General features: G+C 35.7%; 1 protein-coding gene across 1 annotated transcript in view; it reads right to left on the bottom strand.

Annotated features, from left to right (window-relative positions):
- UNC13C (unc-13 homolog C) overlaps positions 1 to 20,604 on the bottom strand; it is a 586,273-nt gene that overhangs the window by 64,080 nt on the left and 501,589 nt on the right. The window contains exons 26-28 of the mRNA XM_003935590.4: positions 12,658 to 12,781; positions 9,999 to 10,055; positions 3,322 to 3,402 (exon numbers count right to left, since the gene is read on the bottom strand). Of these exons, the coding sequence (XP_003935639.1) occupies positions 3,322 to 3,402; positions 9,999 to 10,055; positions 12,658 to 12,781 (262 nt within the window). The remainder of the gene's footprint in view (positions 1 to 3,321; positions 3,403 to 9,998; positions 10,056 to 12,657; positions 12,782 to 20,604) is intronic.

The following is a 20,604-nucleotide window of genomic DNA, read 5'->3' on the forward strand; positions in this document are numbered from 1 at the left end:
CTCTCAATCATCTCCTATCCTGATATTATACTTGTTAGTGGTATAATTTCCCATGTAGTTTTAAATATTTTATTTACTTTTATAATTCATAGCCCTCTTCTGACATTTGTAAAGGCTTCTACCCTAAATACATTAATATGTTGGTTTCACGAATGTTAGGATGTGTGGTAAGGAGCACTATCATCACCTTGGGGGTAGGAAGGAGCTATATACACAGTATCATTTTCTTTATCTTGAAAAATAACTGTATTTTTTGTTTTATTATTGTTATTGTTCATGACTTTGCAGAAAATAAAGCGCTTGAGACCTGGTTGTGATTTATGAGGAAAAAAAAAGTACCCCTAAATGAAAAAAAATTAGGAAAAATATCACCTACATACTTAGCAAGTTATTCTTTTTATAATCCCAATAAATCTTTCTGAAATCTTCTAACTCTCCAAACTCTAGGATTGCAGATCTCTCACAGTCTATTTTTACTGACTCATGGGTGGGAACATGTTATTGTTTCTTTGCAAGATTATCAAAATAATTCCCTTTTTTGTTAAATATACTATTTTGGTAGCAATTTTCCAACATTAGTTTTCTCTTTCCGACACCTGCGTTACAGTTTTGGCAAATCCATGCAGACAGTCCATTTTGCAAACTTAGATATAATCACAACCCACCTTAACTTTATGCTTTTAGTGTTTAGCCACTAAAGATTTCTGTTTTTAGGAGTTTGACAGATATTTTAAAAAATTGTTTTCTACCACAACTGGAGTCCTCTTTTACACATCAGATCAGAATATGCTCTTCCTGCCCATAAAATATATCAGTGTTTTCCTTTTACTGACAAACTAAAGTTGAGATTCTTTACTTTGGTATTTAAGCCTTGGCATTCTGGCTTTAATCCAATGTTCCTCTTTCATTCCCTGTGATACTCAGCCAGTCAGGATCTGTTCTTCTATATCAGACCATTTAAAGTTTTCAAGCTGACCAACGCCTTCTCTTGTATCACTCGTGCTGTATTTTCTACAGGTCTACAGTGCTTTTCTCCCATTGTTTTATTCCTTCTTTATCCTCTACAACTCCAAATGTCCTTCTCCGGGGAGCTTTTCCCCGGACATACAGAGAAAACTCATCACCCTCTGTGCCCTCCCTCACCCTTTGCCCACAATTATTTTACTGATTGTGGATAGTTTTTGTTCCCGAGTCAAAGGCAAGTGCTCTCATCTCCAGCCACCTCCTCACTGCTCATCATATTTGCTACCTACAGTCAGCTCTCAAGCAATGATTTTTGGATTGCTATTCTCTAAACTAAGTAGTTTATTTTGTTCTCAAGAGCAGCTGGATTTTAACCAAGGCAAAACTATACTAGTGATGGTGACAAGAAGATGCTGAGAAACAGCCACTGGAACTGCTCCATAGACAACAGAGATAGCAGGATAGGGTTAGAAACTCTGTGAGGTTCAGAAACTCCTGAGGCGTAAAGATGGGCAGGGCACAGGGTCAACAGAGTCTCATAGCAGACACCACTGGCCTAGCATGGAGGTGCCTAGAGAAAGAGCTGGTATCACAAAAGTCAGGGAACAGGGAAACTGGAGAACTGCCACAGGCTCTGAGGCTCAGGAGAACCACAGTCAGATGCCAGTCCTGAAGGAACAAGACAAATGACATGGATCCATTTACTGGGTCTTGGTCACCAAATAGGAGTTTCTTCCACAAAGAACAAGGCAAGTGTCTGGTGTCTGAGACTGAATTAAAATATGCATAGGTGATATAAACAGGAAGATAGGACAGTCGAGCTGTCAAGATAAAAGAAACTTATTTTCTTATCATCATTGTCTTCGAGTCTGAGAACTGGACCTGCAGGTGGTGATCGTCTGACCCATCAATAAAAATCAGAGCAATGCCGAAGCTAGAGACAGAAGCCAGATCCGTGAACACCACGAATGCCATTCCCTATGTCCACAGAATACATTTTCCTTCCTTTCCTAAATCCAGGCATTAACCTAAGAAAATGCATGAAGGGCTGAATTCCGATGCTAAAATTTTTTCTTTTCTTCCTCTTCATGGTGCACTCTAGAGCTTATTTTTCACTACTAGCATGTCCTTATAGGTAGCTGTTAGTGCTACCGTAACTCCAAAAATTAGTTATTTCTTCCTCAAATTTTTGAAAATAATTTAAAAAATAAATTTTAAAGTGTTTTTTTTTTTGTATTTCTTTTTCATGTTGTACATTTTTTTTCCTCAAAAATATTGTGCAAAGTTTCCATTTCCAGACAACATTCCTGCTACCTCTTTAGAAACTCCATTTCTGTGACCCAGGTGCCCTCAGGTGTCACACAACTCTCACCTTCCAACTTTAATTTGGCAGATTTTGACACTGCAGCAGTAAAAACTGCCTCATATTAATTGCTGAAACAGCAAAACAAAAACCACGAGGTGACAGTTTTGTGAAACTATGTGACCGTTATTCAGATAGAAGTCTGTTGAAATGAGCACCGCTGCTTCTATACAGCAGAACTGTTCTGTACTCTACAAATGGCTCATGGTAGCTAATAGTTACTGCAGAGTTACTAGGAATACTATTCACACATCCTGGATAGTAGATGCTTCCTCTAGTGAAGAGTGAAAACTTTGGGCATAATTTGAATTTAGAAGACAAATTCAACTCTTAAATAAACTTTCACATATAAATATAGCTGTGTATGTATATATATATATATATATATATATATATATATATATGAAATTATTTGAAAACAACTTCTAGGTTATATCTTGTGATCTGCACACTTTTAGCAAACAATACAGTAACTTTTAGTTAACCTTTGGCTATGAAAACAATTGATGCATACAACATGATGTGTGGGTTTTCAGCAGAAAATGAAATTAAATTACTGTACTTACTAAGCAAGAAGAGAAGGTTGGTATTTTAAAAATCATTTCAACATGCATAGAAAACAAGTAAAAACAAATTCTGTCAACCCAAAATATTCTGGAAGCATCTGTTTAACTGGGTTTTCGGGTACATGTCTTTCTTTGAGAACGTATGTTATGACATAGGTTTCACTTATGCTTTAAAGAGAGGACAAAGGAAGCAAGTATAAGAACAGTGTATTGTGGATATAATGAGATAGACAGGGCTGAATCTGGCATCCTCCAGAAATGTATTAGCTTGGTGCAATTATATATTGCACCAACTTACATCTGTTCAACTATCTACTATCTATTTGGATGCCATAGCTCTACTGATAAATGGCTGAGATCGGGTCTACTCATTTTTGGAGGTAAATGAGGGCCTCCTTGGATGTATACACAGGAGCACTAAAACCTTACCTTGATGGTAGCCAGGACTACCTCCATTATAGCGCATTGTCTTGGTGTCAGACCCTTGGCATCCTCTCGAATCATGTGTTCCTGGAAAACAGGTTAAGAATTGCTTATAAAATAACCAGTTCATGTATTCAACAACTGCTTTAAAATGTAACCTACAAGGCTACAGTAATCAAAACAGCATGGTACTGGTAGCAAAATGGAGATATAGACCAATGGAACAGCACAGAGACCTTGGAAGAAATGCCACACAACTACAACCATCTGATCTTTGACAAACCTGACAAAAACAGGCAATGGGGAAAGGACTCCCCATTTAATAAATGATGTTGGGAAAATTGGCTTGCCATGTGCAGAAAGCTGAAAGTGAACCGCTTCCTTATACCTTACACTAAAATTAACTCCAGAAGGACTGAAGATTTAAACGTAAGACCTAACACCATAAAAACCCCAGAAGAAAACCTAGGCAAAACCATTCAGGACACAGGCATTGGCAAGGACTTCATGACTAAGACACCAATGGCAATGGCAACAAAAGCCAAAATAGACAAATGGGATCTAATTAAACTTAAGAGTTTCTGCACAGCAAAAGAAACAATCATTAGAGTGAACCAGCAACCAACAGAATGGAAAAAAAGTTTTGCCATCTACCTATTGAACAAAGGGCTACTATCCATAATCTACAAAGAACTAAAGCAGAATTACAAGAAAGAAACACACAACCCCATAAAAAAGTGGGTGAAATATATGAACAGATACTTTTCAAAAGAAGACATTTATGCAGACAACATATATATGACAAAATGTTCATCATCACTGGTCATGAGAGAAATGCAAATTAAAACCACATTGAGATACCATCTCATGCCAATTGGAATGGGGTTCATTAAAAAATCTGGAGACAACAGATGCTGGAGAGGATGTGGAGAAATAGGAACACTTTTACACTGTTGGTGGGAGTTGAAATTAGTTCAACTATTGTGGAAGACAGTGTGGTGAATTTCTGATTCCTCAAGGATTTAGAAATAGAAATTCTATTTGACCCAGCAATCTCATTACTGGGTATATATTTCAAGGATTATAAACTGTTCTATTATAAGGATATATGCATACATATTTTCATTATGGCACTGTTTAAAATGGCAAATACCTGGAACCAACCCAAATGCCCATCCATGATAGACTGGACAAAGAAAATGTGGCACATATTCATCATAGCATACTATGCAGCCATAAAAAAGAGTGAGTTCATATCCTTTATAGGGACATGGATAAATCTAGAAACCATCATTCTCAGCAAACTGACACAGGAACAGAAAACCAAACACTGCCTGTTCTCACTCATAAGTGGGGTTTGAACAATAAGAACACGTGGGCATAGGGAGGAGAACATCACACATTGGGGTAGGTTGGTGGTGGTATGCTAGGGGCAGGAAAGCAGGGGGTGGGGAGGCTGGGTAGGAAAAACAATGGTAGAAATGCCTGATGCAGCCAACAGAGGGTTGGAGGCTGCAAACCACCATGGCATGTGTGTACCTGTGCCACAACCCTGCTGGATGTTAACATGTGCCCCAGACCTTAAAGTACAATAAAAAATGAAAAATATAATCTGTATTATCCTCATATGCAAAATTTCCTGTTTGAAATATCTTCTGCACATGAATGCATTTAAAATAAAATTATTGTTTTGTTATATATTTTATAAATCTCCACTTGGACAAAGGAAGAAATGTTAAATGTCTACTTGAAAATTAGTTCTGATAGGAGTGTGGCTTTATTTTCACTTCCAAGCTAACGTTAGGGAAAAAAGAGAAACCTGGAAAATGTGTGACAAATTTTTTTCACATGACTTCCTTGGTTTACATCTGTCACATTAAGAAATGTCAATTATGAAAAGTATTGAAGGAGCAAATTTTAGCCTCTCCCAATTACTACTGATAAAGTCTATTTTAAATATAATGCCTCCCTTGTATACTGCTCCTTATATACCTTCAGTTTTTACTTATCCTGGAAAAGCCCCAAAGAATTAGCTAAATTTGGCTGTGAGGATTTTAAATATTTTATAATCATTTAAAATATTTCAGAACTGATTTTAAATGTATTTCATTATTTTACAATGGATTTTCTTCGTTGTTCACTGTGGTCTGTTTTAACCCATTATACAAAGCTTATTTAGGAAAATGATGGCAGAAAAGAAAAATAAAAAAGGAAATAAAAATCTGCGGGATAAATTAAAAAACGTCTGACCCCTTTCCCCAAAAATGATACACTCATCCCAGGGCTGCCATTATTCTATTCAGCAACACTCAACAAATATTTATTGAGTGCTTATTATGTGCCAGCAATGTTCATGATGACTGAGATATACTGAGGGAAGACTTTTGTCCTTCTGGAGCTTAAACTTATGTTAGTGCCTTTATGCATTAGAAGAAAAGTCCCATGTGGGTGAACATAGCTCTGAGCATGTATGGAATAATGAGTAAAGCAGTGTCTTTGGTGAGTAATAAAAGGTGTCCTTTTTTTTTTGAGAGAACAGCTTCAAGGCAGCACATATGGCTTGGCAAGTGGAACATGGGCTCAATTTCAGCTGCCACTTGCTCCTTTCTATATGCATTTTTGTGCTATGCACACACCATACAATCACATCCAGTGGCTTGTCCTTCTATTCCCACCATTTTCTTATTCTTTTATTTAGTAGTTGCCACGACTTCCTGAAGATAATAATCCGTCTATGTCTCACTCACTCCTTCAGCTTTTCAATGTCCACTTTGGCAGTTGTTATCTGCTAGGCACTCAGTATACTTTTGGTAATTGAATTGTGCTTTCTTCAGTGTATGTCACAGGATTTAGTGTGCTGAATAGAATCATTGTTTTTGGATATTGCTACCAATATGGCATAATATTTAATGGATCCATGATATATATTTATACATCTTAGTGCATCTTTCTCTGATATGAGGATTTCCAGTTAATCATATGAGTTTATTTCAGTTTTTAAATAGCAATATTATATGCTCATTGAGAGTCAAAGAGTAACAGAAATATTTGCTGAGTTATGGGGAAAATGCTTTCAGACAAGTAATTAAAACACTTTCTATTAAATAAATTTCTCTAACTTCATGAGTCTTCACTGGTTTAACAATATGGTCACATTTTTTAACAGATGCTAATAAATGATATGCTGGTGCTATGGAAATATAATTCTTACTAGAAATAATATTTTAGAATTTAGCAACAGGTCATTCAAGTGAGCGGGTCTCTGAAAGAGGCCAGCAATGAGTTATTGCCCAAGTAAAATACATGCAGTAAACTCACAGTCCCAGGTGTATTTTCATCCATTGGTTTTGATGTTATATCACCAGTTCCTGAAGATTTATACATATTTTCTTTGATGTCAAATAAATCTGATTGCATGAAATATTGTTAGGCAAATATATATATTATATATGTAGTATATATAATATGTATTATATATAATACACATGATAAAGTTTATTACTTCATACTCTAGAACTTTATAAGATATATATATATATATATATATATATATATATATATATATATCTGGAACCTTATAAAGTTTCAAAGCAAAAAACAATAGAAAATGTCAAACTGTTGAATATATGTTTAATGAGTTAATCCTAAATCATATCCAAACACAGACAACCAATTAGTTCCCTACATTTTTTCTTGATCTTGTGTTCCTTTAGGCAGTTATCTATAAATACTTCTAAATGAGACTTCTAGAAATTTCTATCAGTACAATTATTTCAAATAGCACCTTTTCAGCACATCAAATCTGCCTTCAAACTAATATATTAAAAATTTAAAGAGCCATGGTTTAAACATTTTTAATGGAAGTGATATAATAAAATAAGAAATTATTGTATAAAATTTGAAGTTTTTCATGCCAGCTAAAGTTTCTGTTTTTTTTGCATAATGTTGTAGGAGATTTATTGCTCTGTAATTCAAATAATAATACTAAATAGATAGATAATTTAAAAATAAAAAACTCAAAAGCCAGTAATGGAATATGATCCAGAACAAAGTTATTTTTCTCTTTATCAATAGATACAAAGACTCTATCTTTAGTCCTTCATATTATTTCAGTGTTGATGAAATAATCCTCTTAGGTCATTGTGTTTACAGTGTGCTTTTAGGTTATTCGAATAAAAAAGAATTCAGTGAATTGAAAAAAAAATGAGACTACAAAGCACACTAAAGTGTTATGTTTTCTGTGGACCCTGATTTTTCCCACGGAGCATGTATATTTCCTCTGGAAAACCAGTCTCAATTTTGATCAGAATTCATAAGATTTGGATTGGGTTGACTGTACCCAAAGCTCAGGGTGAGTATGTGAGTTAAACCAATTGGCACATGCCACTTCTTAGACCACAGTGGCTGGTTTGGGAATGGTAATAATACTTCCTCAGAGCCTGATATGCCAGAAGACTTTGCTATGATTCTCTGCACTAAGATGGGCATTTTTCTCTGCAAGATGTGAAGTCCAAAGGATGTTACATCAAAGGATGTGAGAGTAGAGACAATCATCTTACACACAGACGTGAAGGTCTGCTATAGCAATGCATCAAACAGGGAGAAGGGCATAGTCGAGTGATAGTGAATGTGAACATTGCTTGAATCCCTAATCAAGGAGTACCAGAAACCAGAGTTACCCCTGGACTATAAAATTTCATGCAGCAGTAAATTCCGTGTTTGCTTATGTTTGCCTTTCCATCAGTTGAAACTGAAACAGTTCTAGCTGATAGAACATTCAACTCGGGAAATTGAAGCCTGGGGAGATGGAGTGTGCTCACTAACGTCACACAGATATTAGACACATGGCCAGGGCCATCTCTTTTGTAATAAGACCTATGTTATTTCACCTTCATGGTTTTATGTGAGAAACTTTAGCAGTGTATACATCCACTTTTCAAAGTAGGCTCCAGAAATCCCAGGGAGGTAATAAAAAGGATAAAGAAAGGGAGAGAGATCCAAGATCCAAAATAATAGTTTGGCAGTGACATCTACCTTTTATCTTTCCTTGCAACCATCAACAGCACTAAACATCTGTGAGTAACAATTTTGGGTGATAGTTATATCTTCCAGATGGATTATTGCTTTTAATGTTTTTTTTAGGAATGGAATAATGTAGATGATAAAATAGAATACTGAAATTATAAGGCACATATTTATCTCAGCAAATAATTATACATTTTGTTTTCCCCCTGTACTGCACACAGGAAATAATCCAATATGTAGCGGTACCTAACTTTGAGCTAACCAGCTAGGGGAGAAATAGAGATAACTCCCTTTGCAAGTGGGAGGTGACATATTCTTTGCAGTTACCAAGCAAAGATAATGTCTGTGTTGTCTCATTTATACTCACAACAATCCTTATAACTATTATTATTATTATTATTATTATTGCATTTTACAAGTGCCAAATCTGAAGATTAGGAAGGTTAAATGCTTTGGCCCATGTCACATAGTCGGAAGCAGTTGAGGAGGAATCTGAACCAAGGTTACCTGTGTCTAGAACTGATCCCTTAACTATATTCTAGTAGGCAGAAATGGAATAAAAGTAACAAGTATTTTAGCCAGTTAAGTTCCTATTCTTGAGGAACAGGGACTGGAGTTTCCTGCATAACACCAAAGTTTTGGGAATCTCAGATTATAACTAAGCACAGGGTCATTTAGTCAGGACATCTCCCACTTGTAATGGGATTGACCATGTTGATAAGTTCAGTGTCTGCTTTCAAGAGTTTCATTTTCCCGTACTCTGCTTCTTGGCTTTCAGACTTCTCCAGACTTCTTTGCCTTTCTATGCAGTGTTCCATTTTGTCTTTGTTCATACTGAGCCGGTTTAATATATGAAAGAAAATATGCTCTCTAATTTAATCCAGAAGCAATAATGCTAAATGCTACAGTACAAAGTTAAAAATTCTTAAAGCAGATTGTGAAATCATAGACATATATGTCTTTTTTTTTTTTTTTTTGAGACGGAGTTTCGCTCTTGTTAACCCAGGCTGGAGTGCAATGGCGCAATCTCGGCTCACCGCAACCTCCGCCTCCTGGGTTCAGGCAATTCTCCTGCCTCAGCCTCCTGAGTAGCTGGGATTACAGGCACGCACCACCATGCCCAGCTAATTTTTTGTATTTTTAGTAGAGACGGGGTTTCACCATGTTGACCAGGCTGGTCTCGATCTCTTGACCTCGTGATCCACCCGCCTCGGCCTCCCAAAGTGCTGGGATTACAGGCTTGAGCCACCGCGCCCGGCCCATGTCTTTTTTTTTGAGATGGAGTCTCTGTCACCCAGGCTAGAGTGAAATGGCGTGATTTCGACTCACCGCAACCTCTGCCTCCCGGGTTGAAGCAGTTCTCCTGCCTCAGCCTCCTGAGTAGCTGGGACTACAGGTGTGTCCCACCACACCCAGATAATTTAAATACTTTTAGTAGAGACAGGGTTTCACCATGTTGACCAGGATGGTCTCAATCTCTTGACCTTGTGATCCGCCCACCTCAGCCTCCCAAAGTGCTGGGATTACAGGTGTGAATGGCTGCTCTGGTCTGACATACATCTGAATCTTGCCATGCTAAATACTATCACTAGGAGGAGGATGGCTTCTTGCAGAACTGTGTACTTTCCATGAATGGGTAATTTCTTTATTTTTATTACCTTCAGTTTGGATAATTGTCCAAGATCTTTAGCCGCAATGAAAATCATCTGGGGTCCCTAGAAACAAAAAAAAAAAAAAAAGAAAGGAAGAGAAGACTCAATCTTAAGATATTCTTTATTAGTCACAACAGACATGCAGTCAACAGAGGATTTTTTTAAATATCCTTATTAGAGTTATGGCTTGTGCCAGAAGCCCTTAATTGGTCTACTTTAAAGATTGGGTCAGATATATCTAATATAACTGGCAGTGTGACAGTCCCCCTAGGTGTCCCACTTCCGAAAGTCTTAAGTTTAGGTTCATGAATGGGTTGCTACTAATGTTGCCAGTTTAATGTAGTATATGGATTAAATCAGTGATCTTTAACTTTTATTCATTTATTTTTAGCAGAGGCAACTTCCTCATTCTACTCCATGAAAAAAAAAAATGCATGCAACATCTAAGATACGGGGCTACAGAAGGTGAAAATACTCCTTCCAAAATGCTGTCCAATTCATTAGTGACCTACCCTCTTAACCCCTCCATCAGCCAGAGGCTTTCTCTAGAACTCCAAAGCCCTGGGGAAATGAATTTGAAAAACACAGGAATAAATCATCCAATGCTTTACTAGAACGAAAAACTAGAGGCATGTCTGTTGGTATATGTGACTGTAACAAAGTACTAAATTTGGCCAAGTTTCTTATTGCTTAAATATTTTCACAGGAAGAAAAATTGGCTCTTCTGAACTAATATTATCTAGTTTTTTTTTATTGGAGTGTGTGTATTTTGTTGAGAATTAAAGTCTATAAGCTGAAGAATAACAATAGTGGTTAATATTGCTCATATTTTGCCCCAGCACCTAGTACAGTGCCTAGTACATAGTAGGAACTCAAAGAATATTTATTCAATGAATGAATAGATGATATGCATTCATACTAGCATATCTCAATAATAGAAAAATGTAGATGATGGTAAACTTTCCTAAGGAAAATCTTATATAGAAAGTGAAATGTCATATATAGCATTTCTACTGTAACATAATATATACATTCTTGAAAAACCTCATATTTTACAAAATTGCACACTAAAAAATAATAGGGCTTATGGGAAAAACAGCAACGGGCAGAAGAGTCCAAGCCCTTGCAATCCTGTTACTAAGAATTATCAAAACCATAACTCTTACTTTTGGAAATGGCTTTGACAGCTAGCAGGTAATTCAGTGAGGCTGATGGTTGCCTCAAGGAATATTAAAAATGCAAAATAAACAAAACAACAACAACAAAACAACAGAGTTCAATAGTGGGCTGAGATAATGCTCATGCAAGTGGAGCTACCAACAGAGGCAGGAGGTAGCCTGCCATGTGTGACAGCCATGCAAGTTTCAATTTTCCAGAGAGGGAGCCCATATACAGTTACCCTCCTCTTTTTTTCGTTTTTAAAACAGGTCTGTGAAGCAGCCAAGGTGAAAGCTCTTTCCTTTGTCTGCTGAAGTTACAGATTTTCTTTTATATTCCAGAGCCTCTGACGTAGGGAAATTTGTATATAAACCAACCCAACTTCCAGATTATACTGATATTCCTATGTTGAACAATTACATGAATGCTAAGTGGTGTTATAGAAATTACCACTATGGCACATGTATACCTATAAAAAACCTACACATTTTGCCATGTACCCCCAAACTTAAAGTATAATAATAATAATATATTATATGTTGAAGCAGAATGTGGTGTATTTATAAATGTGCCTTCAAACCTATATATATATATATATATATATATATAGGCTATAAAATGATTAAACCACACATTCATGGCATTAAGTGAAACTCAAGGTATTTTATATTTTATCACTCACTGTCTGGCAGTAAATCAACAAAAATATATGCATCTTTGCATCCTGGAACACTTTAAAAGAAAATGATTTCTAGGTATAGGCTTTCACTAGATAAGCATGGACTGAGCGTGTATAACTAATGTATGGTAATTTCATTTATACTTACTCATTATTTGCATCAATTTGTCTTCCTCACAGAGAAAAATAAATAAATTTCCCCACAACAGGTGCTTGTTAGTGTTATTTTTCCCTTTTTGGGCTCAGGATATGTGAACTGAGATACCTGTCTCTGTGTATCCACTTGACCACTGTCTTAACTTTGCAGCCAATTGATCTCTCTGGTTCTTTTTCATTTTTCTTTGTGTGATACAATCACATTCTTCAGATTCACTTAAAAGTGCCTCCTCTATTAACCTCCAGCTGGGGAGGTAAGAGATGAAAGTGAAACAGAAAGGTGAAAAAAAAAAAATCCAAAAAGCAGTTGTGTAACTATCTCTTAAAACTGCAAAATGTAAGAAAGCAGCACAGTGGATACATTGTATTTTAATTCAATTTTCTTGAGGTCAGTAAAATTAAATAAAAATTATGTGTATAGACCAGATAACCCTATAAATGGAACTTTGATACATTCTGAATGTCAAGCAATGTGAGGTTTAACTGCTACTGCCACTATTTAACATTGACTTGGATATGAAACTGTAATTTGAATGATCATTGTTAAGAAACTGTATACCAAATGCTTTTTCCCAAAATGAATTTAATTAGTATTTCATCTGTATGAAAACCATGCACTTAAACCACAAAAAGATGGGTTAGTGAAAGCAAAACTAAACTTTATATACTTACTGTCTGATCTGTCAGAGTAGGAAGAACAATTTGTTTTTCTATTTTGTTGAGAACTAGCTTCCATAACTCTTTCAAAACTCGCTTCAAGACTGTTTTCTCACAGATTTTTGCTGAGAGACTTAATCTGAAATAAAATAAAATATATGTTCACTTTTAAATTTCATATCAAGTTATCCATGTGGGCCTTTAAAATTTTCAAATGCTACTAAATTTCCATGTACTAAATTATTGTTCAGAATATACATATATAATATCAAAAATCTATTTCATGATTATGTACATTAGATAATTCTCTATATTTGATAGAAAATGATATTAGCATATTTCTTTTCCTAAGTTGTTTTCTAAATCAACAGGCTTCAAAAAGAAAAGTAACTTTATTGTTATTATTATTATTATACTTCAAATTGTGGGATACATGTGAAGAATGTGCAGGTTTGTTACATAGGTATACACATGCCACATAGTTTGCTGTACCCATCAACCCGTCATCTTCATTAGATATTTCTCCTCATGCTATCCCTCCCCTGCTCCCCACCCCCTGACAGGTTTCAGTGTGTGATGTTCCCCTCCCTGTGTCCACCTGTTCTCATTGTTTAACTTCCATTTATGAGTGAGAACATGCAGTATTTGGTTTTCTGTTCCTGTGTTAGTCTGACGAAAATGATGGTTTCCAGCTTCATCCATGTCTCTGCAAAGGACATGAACTCATCCTTTTTTATGGCTGAATAGTATTCCATGGTGTATATATGCCACATTTTCTCTATCCAGGCTACATTGATAGGCATTTGTGTTGGTTCCGAATCTTTGCTATTGTGAATAGTGCTTCACTAAACATAGGTGTGCATGAGTCTCTACAGCAGAATAATTTATAATCCTTTTGGTATATACTCAGTAACATTATTGCTGGGTCAAATGGTATTTCTGGTTCTAGATCCTTGTGGAATTGCCATACTGTCTTCCACAATGGCTGAACTAATTTACACTCCCACCAACAGTATAAAAGGGTTCCTATTTTTCCACTTCCTTTCCAGCATCTGTTGTTTCCTGACCATTTAATGATCACTATTCTGACTGGTATGAGATGGTATCTCAATATTGTTTTGATTTGCATTTCTCTAATGACGAGTGATGATGAGCTTTTTTTCATTATGTTGACCACATAAATGTATTCTTATGACAACTGTCTGTTCATATCCTACACCCCCTTTTTGATAGGGTTGTTATTTTTTTCTTTTAAATTTGTTTAAGTTTTTTGTAGATTCTGGATATTAGAGCTTTGTCAGATAAATAGATTGCAAAATTTTTCTCCCATTCTGTGGGTTCCCTGTTCACCTTGATTATAGTTTATTTTGCTGTGCAGAAGCTCTTTAGTTTAATTAGATCCTACTTGTCAATTTTGGCTTTTGTGGCTGTTGCTTTGTCATTTTAGTCATAAAGTCTTTGCCCATGCCTGTGTCCCTAATGATATTACCTGGGTTTTCTTCTAGGGTTTTTATGGTTTTAGGTCTTATGTTTAAATATTTAATCCATCTTGAGTTAATTTTACAATTTTTCTATAAGGTGCACTGTTTCAAATTTCTGCGTATGGCTAGCCAGTTTTCCCAACACCATTTATTAAACAGGGAATCCTTTTCCCATTGCTTGTTTTTGTCAGGTTTGTCAAAGATCAGATGGTTGTAGATGTGTGGCATTATTTCTGAGGCCTCTGTTCTGTCCCATTGGTCTGTACATCTGTATTGGTACCAGTACCATGTTGTTTTGGTTACTGTATCCTTGTAGCATAGTTTGAAGTCAGGTAGCTTGATGCCTCCAGCTTTGTTTTTTTTGCTTAGGATTGTCTTGGCTATACAGGCTCTTTTTTGATTCCATATGAAATTTAAAGTAGTTTTTCCTAATTCTGTGAAGAAAGTCAATGGTAGCTTGATAAGGATACCATTTAATTTATAAATTACTTTGGGAAGTATGGCCATTTTCATGATAATGATTCTTACTATCCATGAGCATGTAATGTTTTCCCATATTTGTGAGTTCTCTTATTTCCTTGAGCAGTGGTTTGTAGTTCTTCTTGAAGAGGCCCTTCACATCCCTTGTGAGTTTTATTCCTACATATTTTTTCTCTTTGTAGCAGTTTTGAATGGGAGTTCACTCATGATTGGGCTCTCTGTTTGTAAATCATTGATGTATCAGAATGCTTGTGATTTTTGCACCTTGATTTTGTATCCTGACACTTTGCTAAAGTTGCTTATCAGCTTAAGGAGATTTTGGGCTGAGATGATGGAGTTTTCTAAATATACAATTATGTCATCTGCAAACAGAGACAATTTGGCTTCCTTTCTTCACATTTCAATACCTTTATTTCTTTCTCTTGCCTGATTGTCCTGGCCAGAACTTCCAATACTATGTTGAATAGCAGTAGTGAGAAAGGACATCCTTGTCTTGTGCTGGTTTTCAAAGGGAGTGCTTCCAGTTTTTGCCCATTCAGTATGATATTGGCTGTGGGTTTGTCATAGATAGCTCTTATTACTTTGAAATACATTCCATCAATTCCTTGTTTATTGAGAATTTTTAGTATCAGGTGCTGTTGAATTTTGTTGAAGGCCTTTCCCGCACCTATTGAGATGATCATATGGTTTTTGGCATTGGTTCTATTTATGTAATGGATTACATTTACAGATTTGCATATGTTGAACCAGCCTGCATCAACTAATGGACAAAATAACTTGACTGTGGTGGATAAGTTTTTTGATGTGCTGCTGAATTCATTTTGCCAGTATTTTATTGAGAATTTTTCACCTTGATGTTCATTAGGGATACCGGCCTGAAATTTTCTTTTTTTGTTGTGTCTCTGCTAGGTTTCATATTGAGAATTTTTCACCTTGATGTTCGTTAGGGATACCGGCCTGAAATTTTATTTTTTTGTTGTGTCTCTGCTAGGTTTCAGTATCAGGATGATGCTGGCCTCATGAAATGAGTTAAGGTGGATTCCCTCTTTTTCTATTGTATGGAGTAGTTTCTGAAGAAATGGTAACAGCTCTTCTTTTTACCTCTGGCAGAATTTGGCTGTGAACCCATCTGGTCCTGGGCTTTTTTCGCTTGGTAGGCTAATAATTATGGCCTCAATTTTAGAACTTGTAATTGGTCTATTCAGGGATTTGACTTCTTCCTGGTTTAGTCTTGGGAGAGTGTATGTGTCCAGGGGTTTATCCATTTCTTCTAGATTTTCTAGTTTATTTGTGTTGAGGTATTTATAGTATTATCTGGTGGTAGTTTATATTTCTGTGAGATAAATGGTGATATTCTGTTTATCATTTTTTAAATTATGTCTATTTGATTCTTTTTTTTCTACTTTATTAGTCTGGTTAGTGGTCTACAGATATTATTAATCTTTTCAAAAAAACCCACTGCTGGATTCATTGATATTTTTGAAGGGTTTTTCTTGTCTCTGTCTCCTTCAGTTCTGCTCTGGTGTTCATTATTTCTTGTCTTCTGCTAGCTTTTAAATTTGTTTGCTCTTGCTTCTCTCTTCCTTTTACTGTGATGTTAGGGTGTCAATTTTAGATCTTTCCCACTTTCTACTGTGGGCATTTAATGCTATAAATTTCCCTCTTAACACTGCTTTAACTGTATCCCAAAGATTCTAGTACACTGTGTCTTCATAAGTGAAGGAGAAATAAAATCCTTTACAGACAAACAAATGCAGCGAGATTTTGTCACCACCAGGCCTACCTTACAAGAGTTCCTAAAGGAAGCACTAAATATGAAAAGGAAATACCCATGCCAGCCACTGCAAAAACATACCAAATTGTAAAGTCTATCAACACTATGTAGAAACTGCATCAACTAATGGGCAAAATAACCAGTTAGCATCATAATAACAGGATAAAATCCACACATAAAAATACTAACCTTAAATGTGAATGGGCTAAATGCCCCAATTAAAAGACACTATTATTGGGTGGGAGTCTGGCAAATTGGATAAAGAGTCAAGCCCCTTCAGTGTGCTGTATTCTGAAGACCCATCTCATGTGCAAAGACACACATAGCCTTAAAATAAAGGGATGGAGGAAGATTTACCAAGCAAATGGAGAGAAAAAAAATAAGGGTTGCAATCCTAGTCTCTGATAAAACATATTTTAAACCAAGAACGATCAAAAGAGACAAAGAAGGGCATTACATAATGGTAAAGGGATCAATGCAACAAGAAGAGCTAACTATCCTAAATATATACACACCCAATACAGGAGCACCCAGTTTCATAAAGCAAGTTTTTAGAGACCTACAAAGAGATATAGACTCTTATGCTATAATAGTGGGAGACTTTAACACCCCAATGTCAATATTAGACAGATCAATGAGACAGAAAATTAACAAGGATATTTAGGACTCGAACTCAGCTCTGGACTAAGAGGAGCTAATAGACATCTATAGTACCACCCACCTCAAATCAACAGAATATACATTCTTCTCAGCAGTGCATCACACTTATTGTACAATTGACCACATAATTGGAAATGAAACACTACTCAGCAAATGCAAAAGAACAGAAATCTTAACAAACAGTTGCTCAGACCACAATGCAATCAGTTAGAATTCACCATCAACAAACTTATCAAGACCGAAAACAACACAGAAACTGAACAACCTGCTCCCGAATGACTACTGGGTAAATAACAAAGTTAAGGCAGAAATAAATAAGTTCCTTGAAAGCAATGAAAAATAACTTTTAAAGCACACAAAGTAAAATACCTTTAAAGGCAAATGATCCATTTTTGTTCATATTTTATACTTAATAAACCTAGAGTAATTTCTGACACCATTCACCAAGGTTTGGCGTGACCGTTAAGAAAGAGACAACAGAACTGACGTTTGTACCTATATTGCAGGAGTAGAAGGCAGAAGGCAGTATCATTCACCATACTGGAGCCAGTCTCCCAAAACACATCCTCACCCCACGTGTCTTTAACATATGCCCATGTTCATGGTTTAACACCAAGGAAATACATTTTCTGTACTACGGGGCACTGAACCAACATTAACAACATGTATACAATTTCAATCAAACCAACATAACAACATGGCAAAGGTATATATAACTTCAATCAAGAATAAAAAGTTATTCCTTACAAATTCTTCTCATGGTGACATAATGATGTAACATTATCTCACAGTTCTATAATACACTTACAAGCTCTTCTTTAGAAACTTCTATATATATTTCTCATTTACTACTATTCCCATGTTAGAAATCAAAAACAGGCACAGACTGGCTTGGTTACTTGTCCACGAAAGTGAAACTGGTAAGTTAGATTCTAACTTTGACTCTTTTCTTCTAAATCCAGCCTGTCTTTCAATGTCTCATACTGCCTCTGAGAAATATGCTTATGCAGGAAGTTCTAGCCTGTATGAAGACACAGTGCTGCATAAATATCTGTTCAATATCCTATTATATGATCCTGGGCTCTCTGAGACTCTGAGTGAATTAAACCTGTTTCACAGAGGGCCATAGATGGGTCATATATTTCAGGGCCGCCTCATTGACTCCATATTATGTTACTAAGTACTCTGTATGCTTTTGGACTCAGAAATTATAACCTGGGCTCTGGTCATGATAGAAAGATTTGACTGTTTTTAATATTTAAAGAGATGCATAATGAGTAATTATGTAATTACAATGGATAATATTGAGACACCTGTGACATATGAGGGCCACAAAGAGAGATTTTCAAGACACATTTTATGTTACAGTATTTATCCCAACACTACGTATGTAAAAGCCAACATATAAAAATATGTGAAAGCAACCTTCTCTGGATAAAGGGGAGGGTTGGGGACCCGTGATGCATGTATGTGGATCTCTAGCCCCTGTAATTTGAAAACTGTTTTTCAAGGGTACCATTTCTAGCTTGCTGGTGAGTATCTGGCATGGGTATGGGGTAGAAAGCAGCAGATGTGTCATGGCAGAATAACAAAGGCTATCCACAGAGCAATTCCTGGTATGATCTGAGACACAACTCTTGCCAGTTTTGCTGCAGATGTACAATTTCCACTTTCCAAAGATCCAAGTCAAAGAATTAATCTTGTGTTTATGGTCAGCTCACATACTTGGCATGCTGACTAACCCTGCTTAGACGGGAACTAAAAGAACAGGAAGGCTGCACAAAGACAAAAGGAGCCTATATATTTATAATAGAAAATGATTTTTAAGAGAATTTTCTCAAACTACCTTGAAAACTTTCAAACCTCTATTGTTTACTTTAAATAGCAGAAAATAAAAGGGAACTAACAAATATCTCTTTAATTCAGTCTGAATAAATCAACTTGATAATGTAAGCTGAAAAGCATATATTTTAGGACCTGAGCTATCTAGATAGGCTGAATACAAAACTAATTAATCAGACAGTTTTCAAATGCCATGTGTGCTGGCTGGCAATAAAGATTTCCTGTCATGTCATTAATCATATTTTCATGAAAATTTACCTAGCTGTTTTCTCTTCCCTTGGAATGCCTGTCACTCATTTCCATATATCTAAATCTTATCCACTTTTAAATACCCAATGCAATCAAATTCTTACTCATTCTTTGAAGTAGAAATAAATATTTTACCCTACCCATAATCACTTTCCATCTTTTGTATATTTGTGTTCCTTTCTTATTTCTCCTCCTAAACTATTCGCTCCTTGAAAACAGCATCAATAGCTGGCTTTTAAGTATCTCCCATATCTAGTGGCTTTTAAGTCATGCATTCTGAATTAGCCCTGAGGATTTCTACAATTCTCCATGATGTATTTCCTTCAAAAAATGTTAATGTCTTTTACAAATTCTTAAAGCTTATAAATGATTTTCTAACTTTATACATGATCTCTTTCTACCAATAATTATAGGATATGACATATGTGATAACATAATTTTCTACTTCTAATTATACTTTAGTAAGACTGAATAAAAATAAGAATTAAAATGTACTGAAAATAAGAGCCAACCCACTTTCTCTATTAGCCTGGTTTTATAGATGGTGAAATGTATTCAGAGTCACTCAGCTAGCAGGTGAAAGTACCAAGATTACTTCAAACTTTCTGTTACGTTCACAATTTTGGTCACAGGAGATAGCAAATAGTTTTGCTAATAATAAATAATATATCTCCAGACTACTGGTGGGAATTCTAAAAATCAGAAGGCGCTCTAGTGAGAGGTTGAAGCAAACTGGAATTGCATGGGCCTGCTTTTCATCATCATCACGTTCACAACCAATACTGGTGTGTTTATAGTGACCCATTCCTGTGTTGTCCATAGAAAAAGAGTCATATACAATATTAAAATGTCCAGAGAATATACAGAAAATTATGTGATAGAAGTGAAAGTCTTCATTAACAAACTAAAGAAATGAGAAAAAAATCTTTCCCCTACTCACTTTTCTTTCTCTTTCACTTTCCCCCTTTCCTCTCTCCTTTCTTCAGCTTTTCTTCTGCACCTACTTCCCTACTTACATCCTATTATCTACTTACCTATCTTCTGGATATTTCCCCGCAGAAAACAAAACATAAGGCTTAAATTTCCTACCACATATTAACATTAAATAATAACAACATTAGACTTTTTTATGTAGTAAGAATGCAACCAAAGGTAAATGAAATTAAAACCGAAGTCATAGTATACAGAAGAGATTCTTCCTATGAATTATTTCTTTTTTATCCTTACCTATTTAAAACTTTTATAAATATGACTGTGGGAAAGTTTACCTGGAAAGAAAAAGAAATGCACTAAATATGTTTAACTACCTGGAAGAATATCCAATTTTTTTTCCCCTTTCCAACTCTTATTTAAATTCAGAGGGCACATGTATGAATTTATTACATGGAGAAATTGCATGCTGTGGGTGTTTGGTGTACAGATTACTTTGTCATCCAGGTAACAAGTATAGTACACAATAGGTCGTTTTTGATTCTC

The sequence above is a fragment of the Saimiri boliviensis genome, chromosome 2 (assembly GCF_048565385.1).
Source record: "Saimiri boliviensis isolate mSaiBol1 chromosome 2, mSaiBol1.pri, whole genome shotgun sequence".
NCBI classification, from domain to species: Eukaryota; Metazoa; Chordata; class Mammalia; order Primates; family Cebidae; genus Saimiri; species Saimiri boliviensis.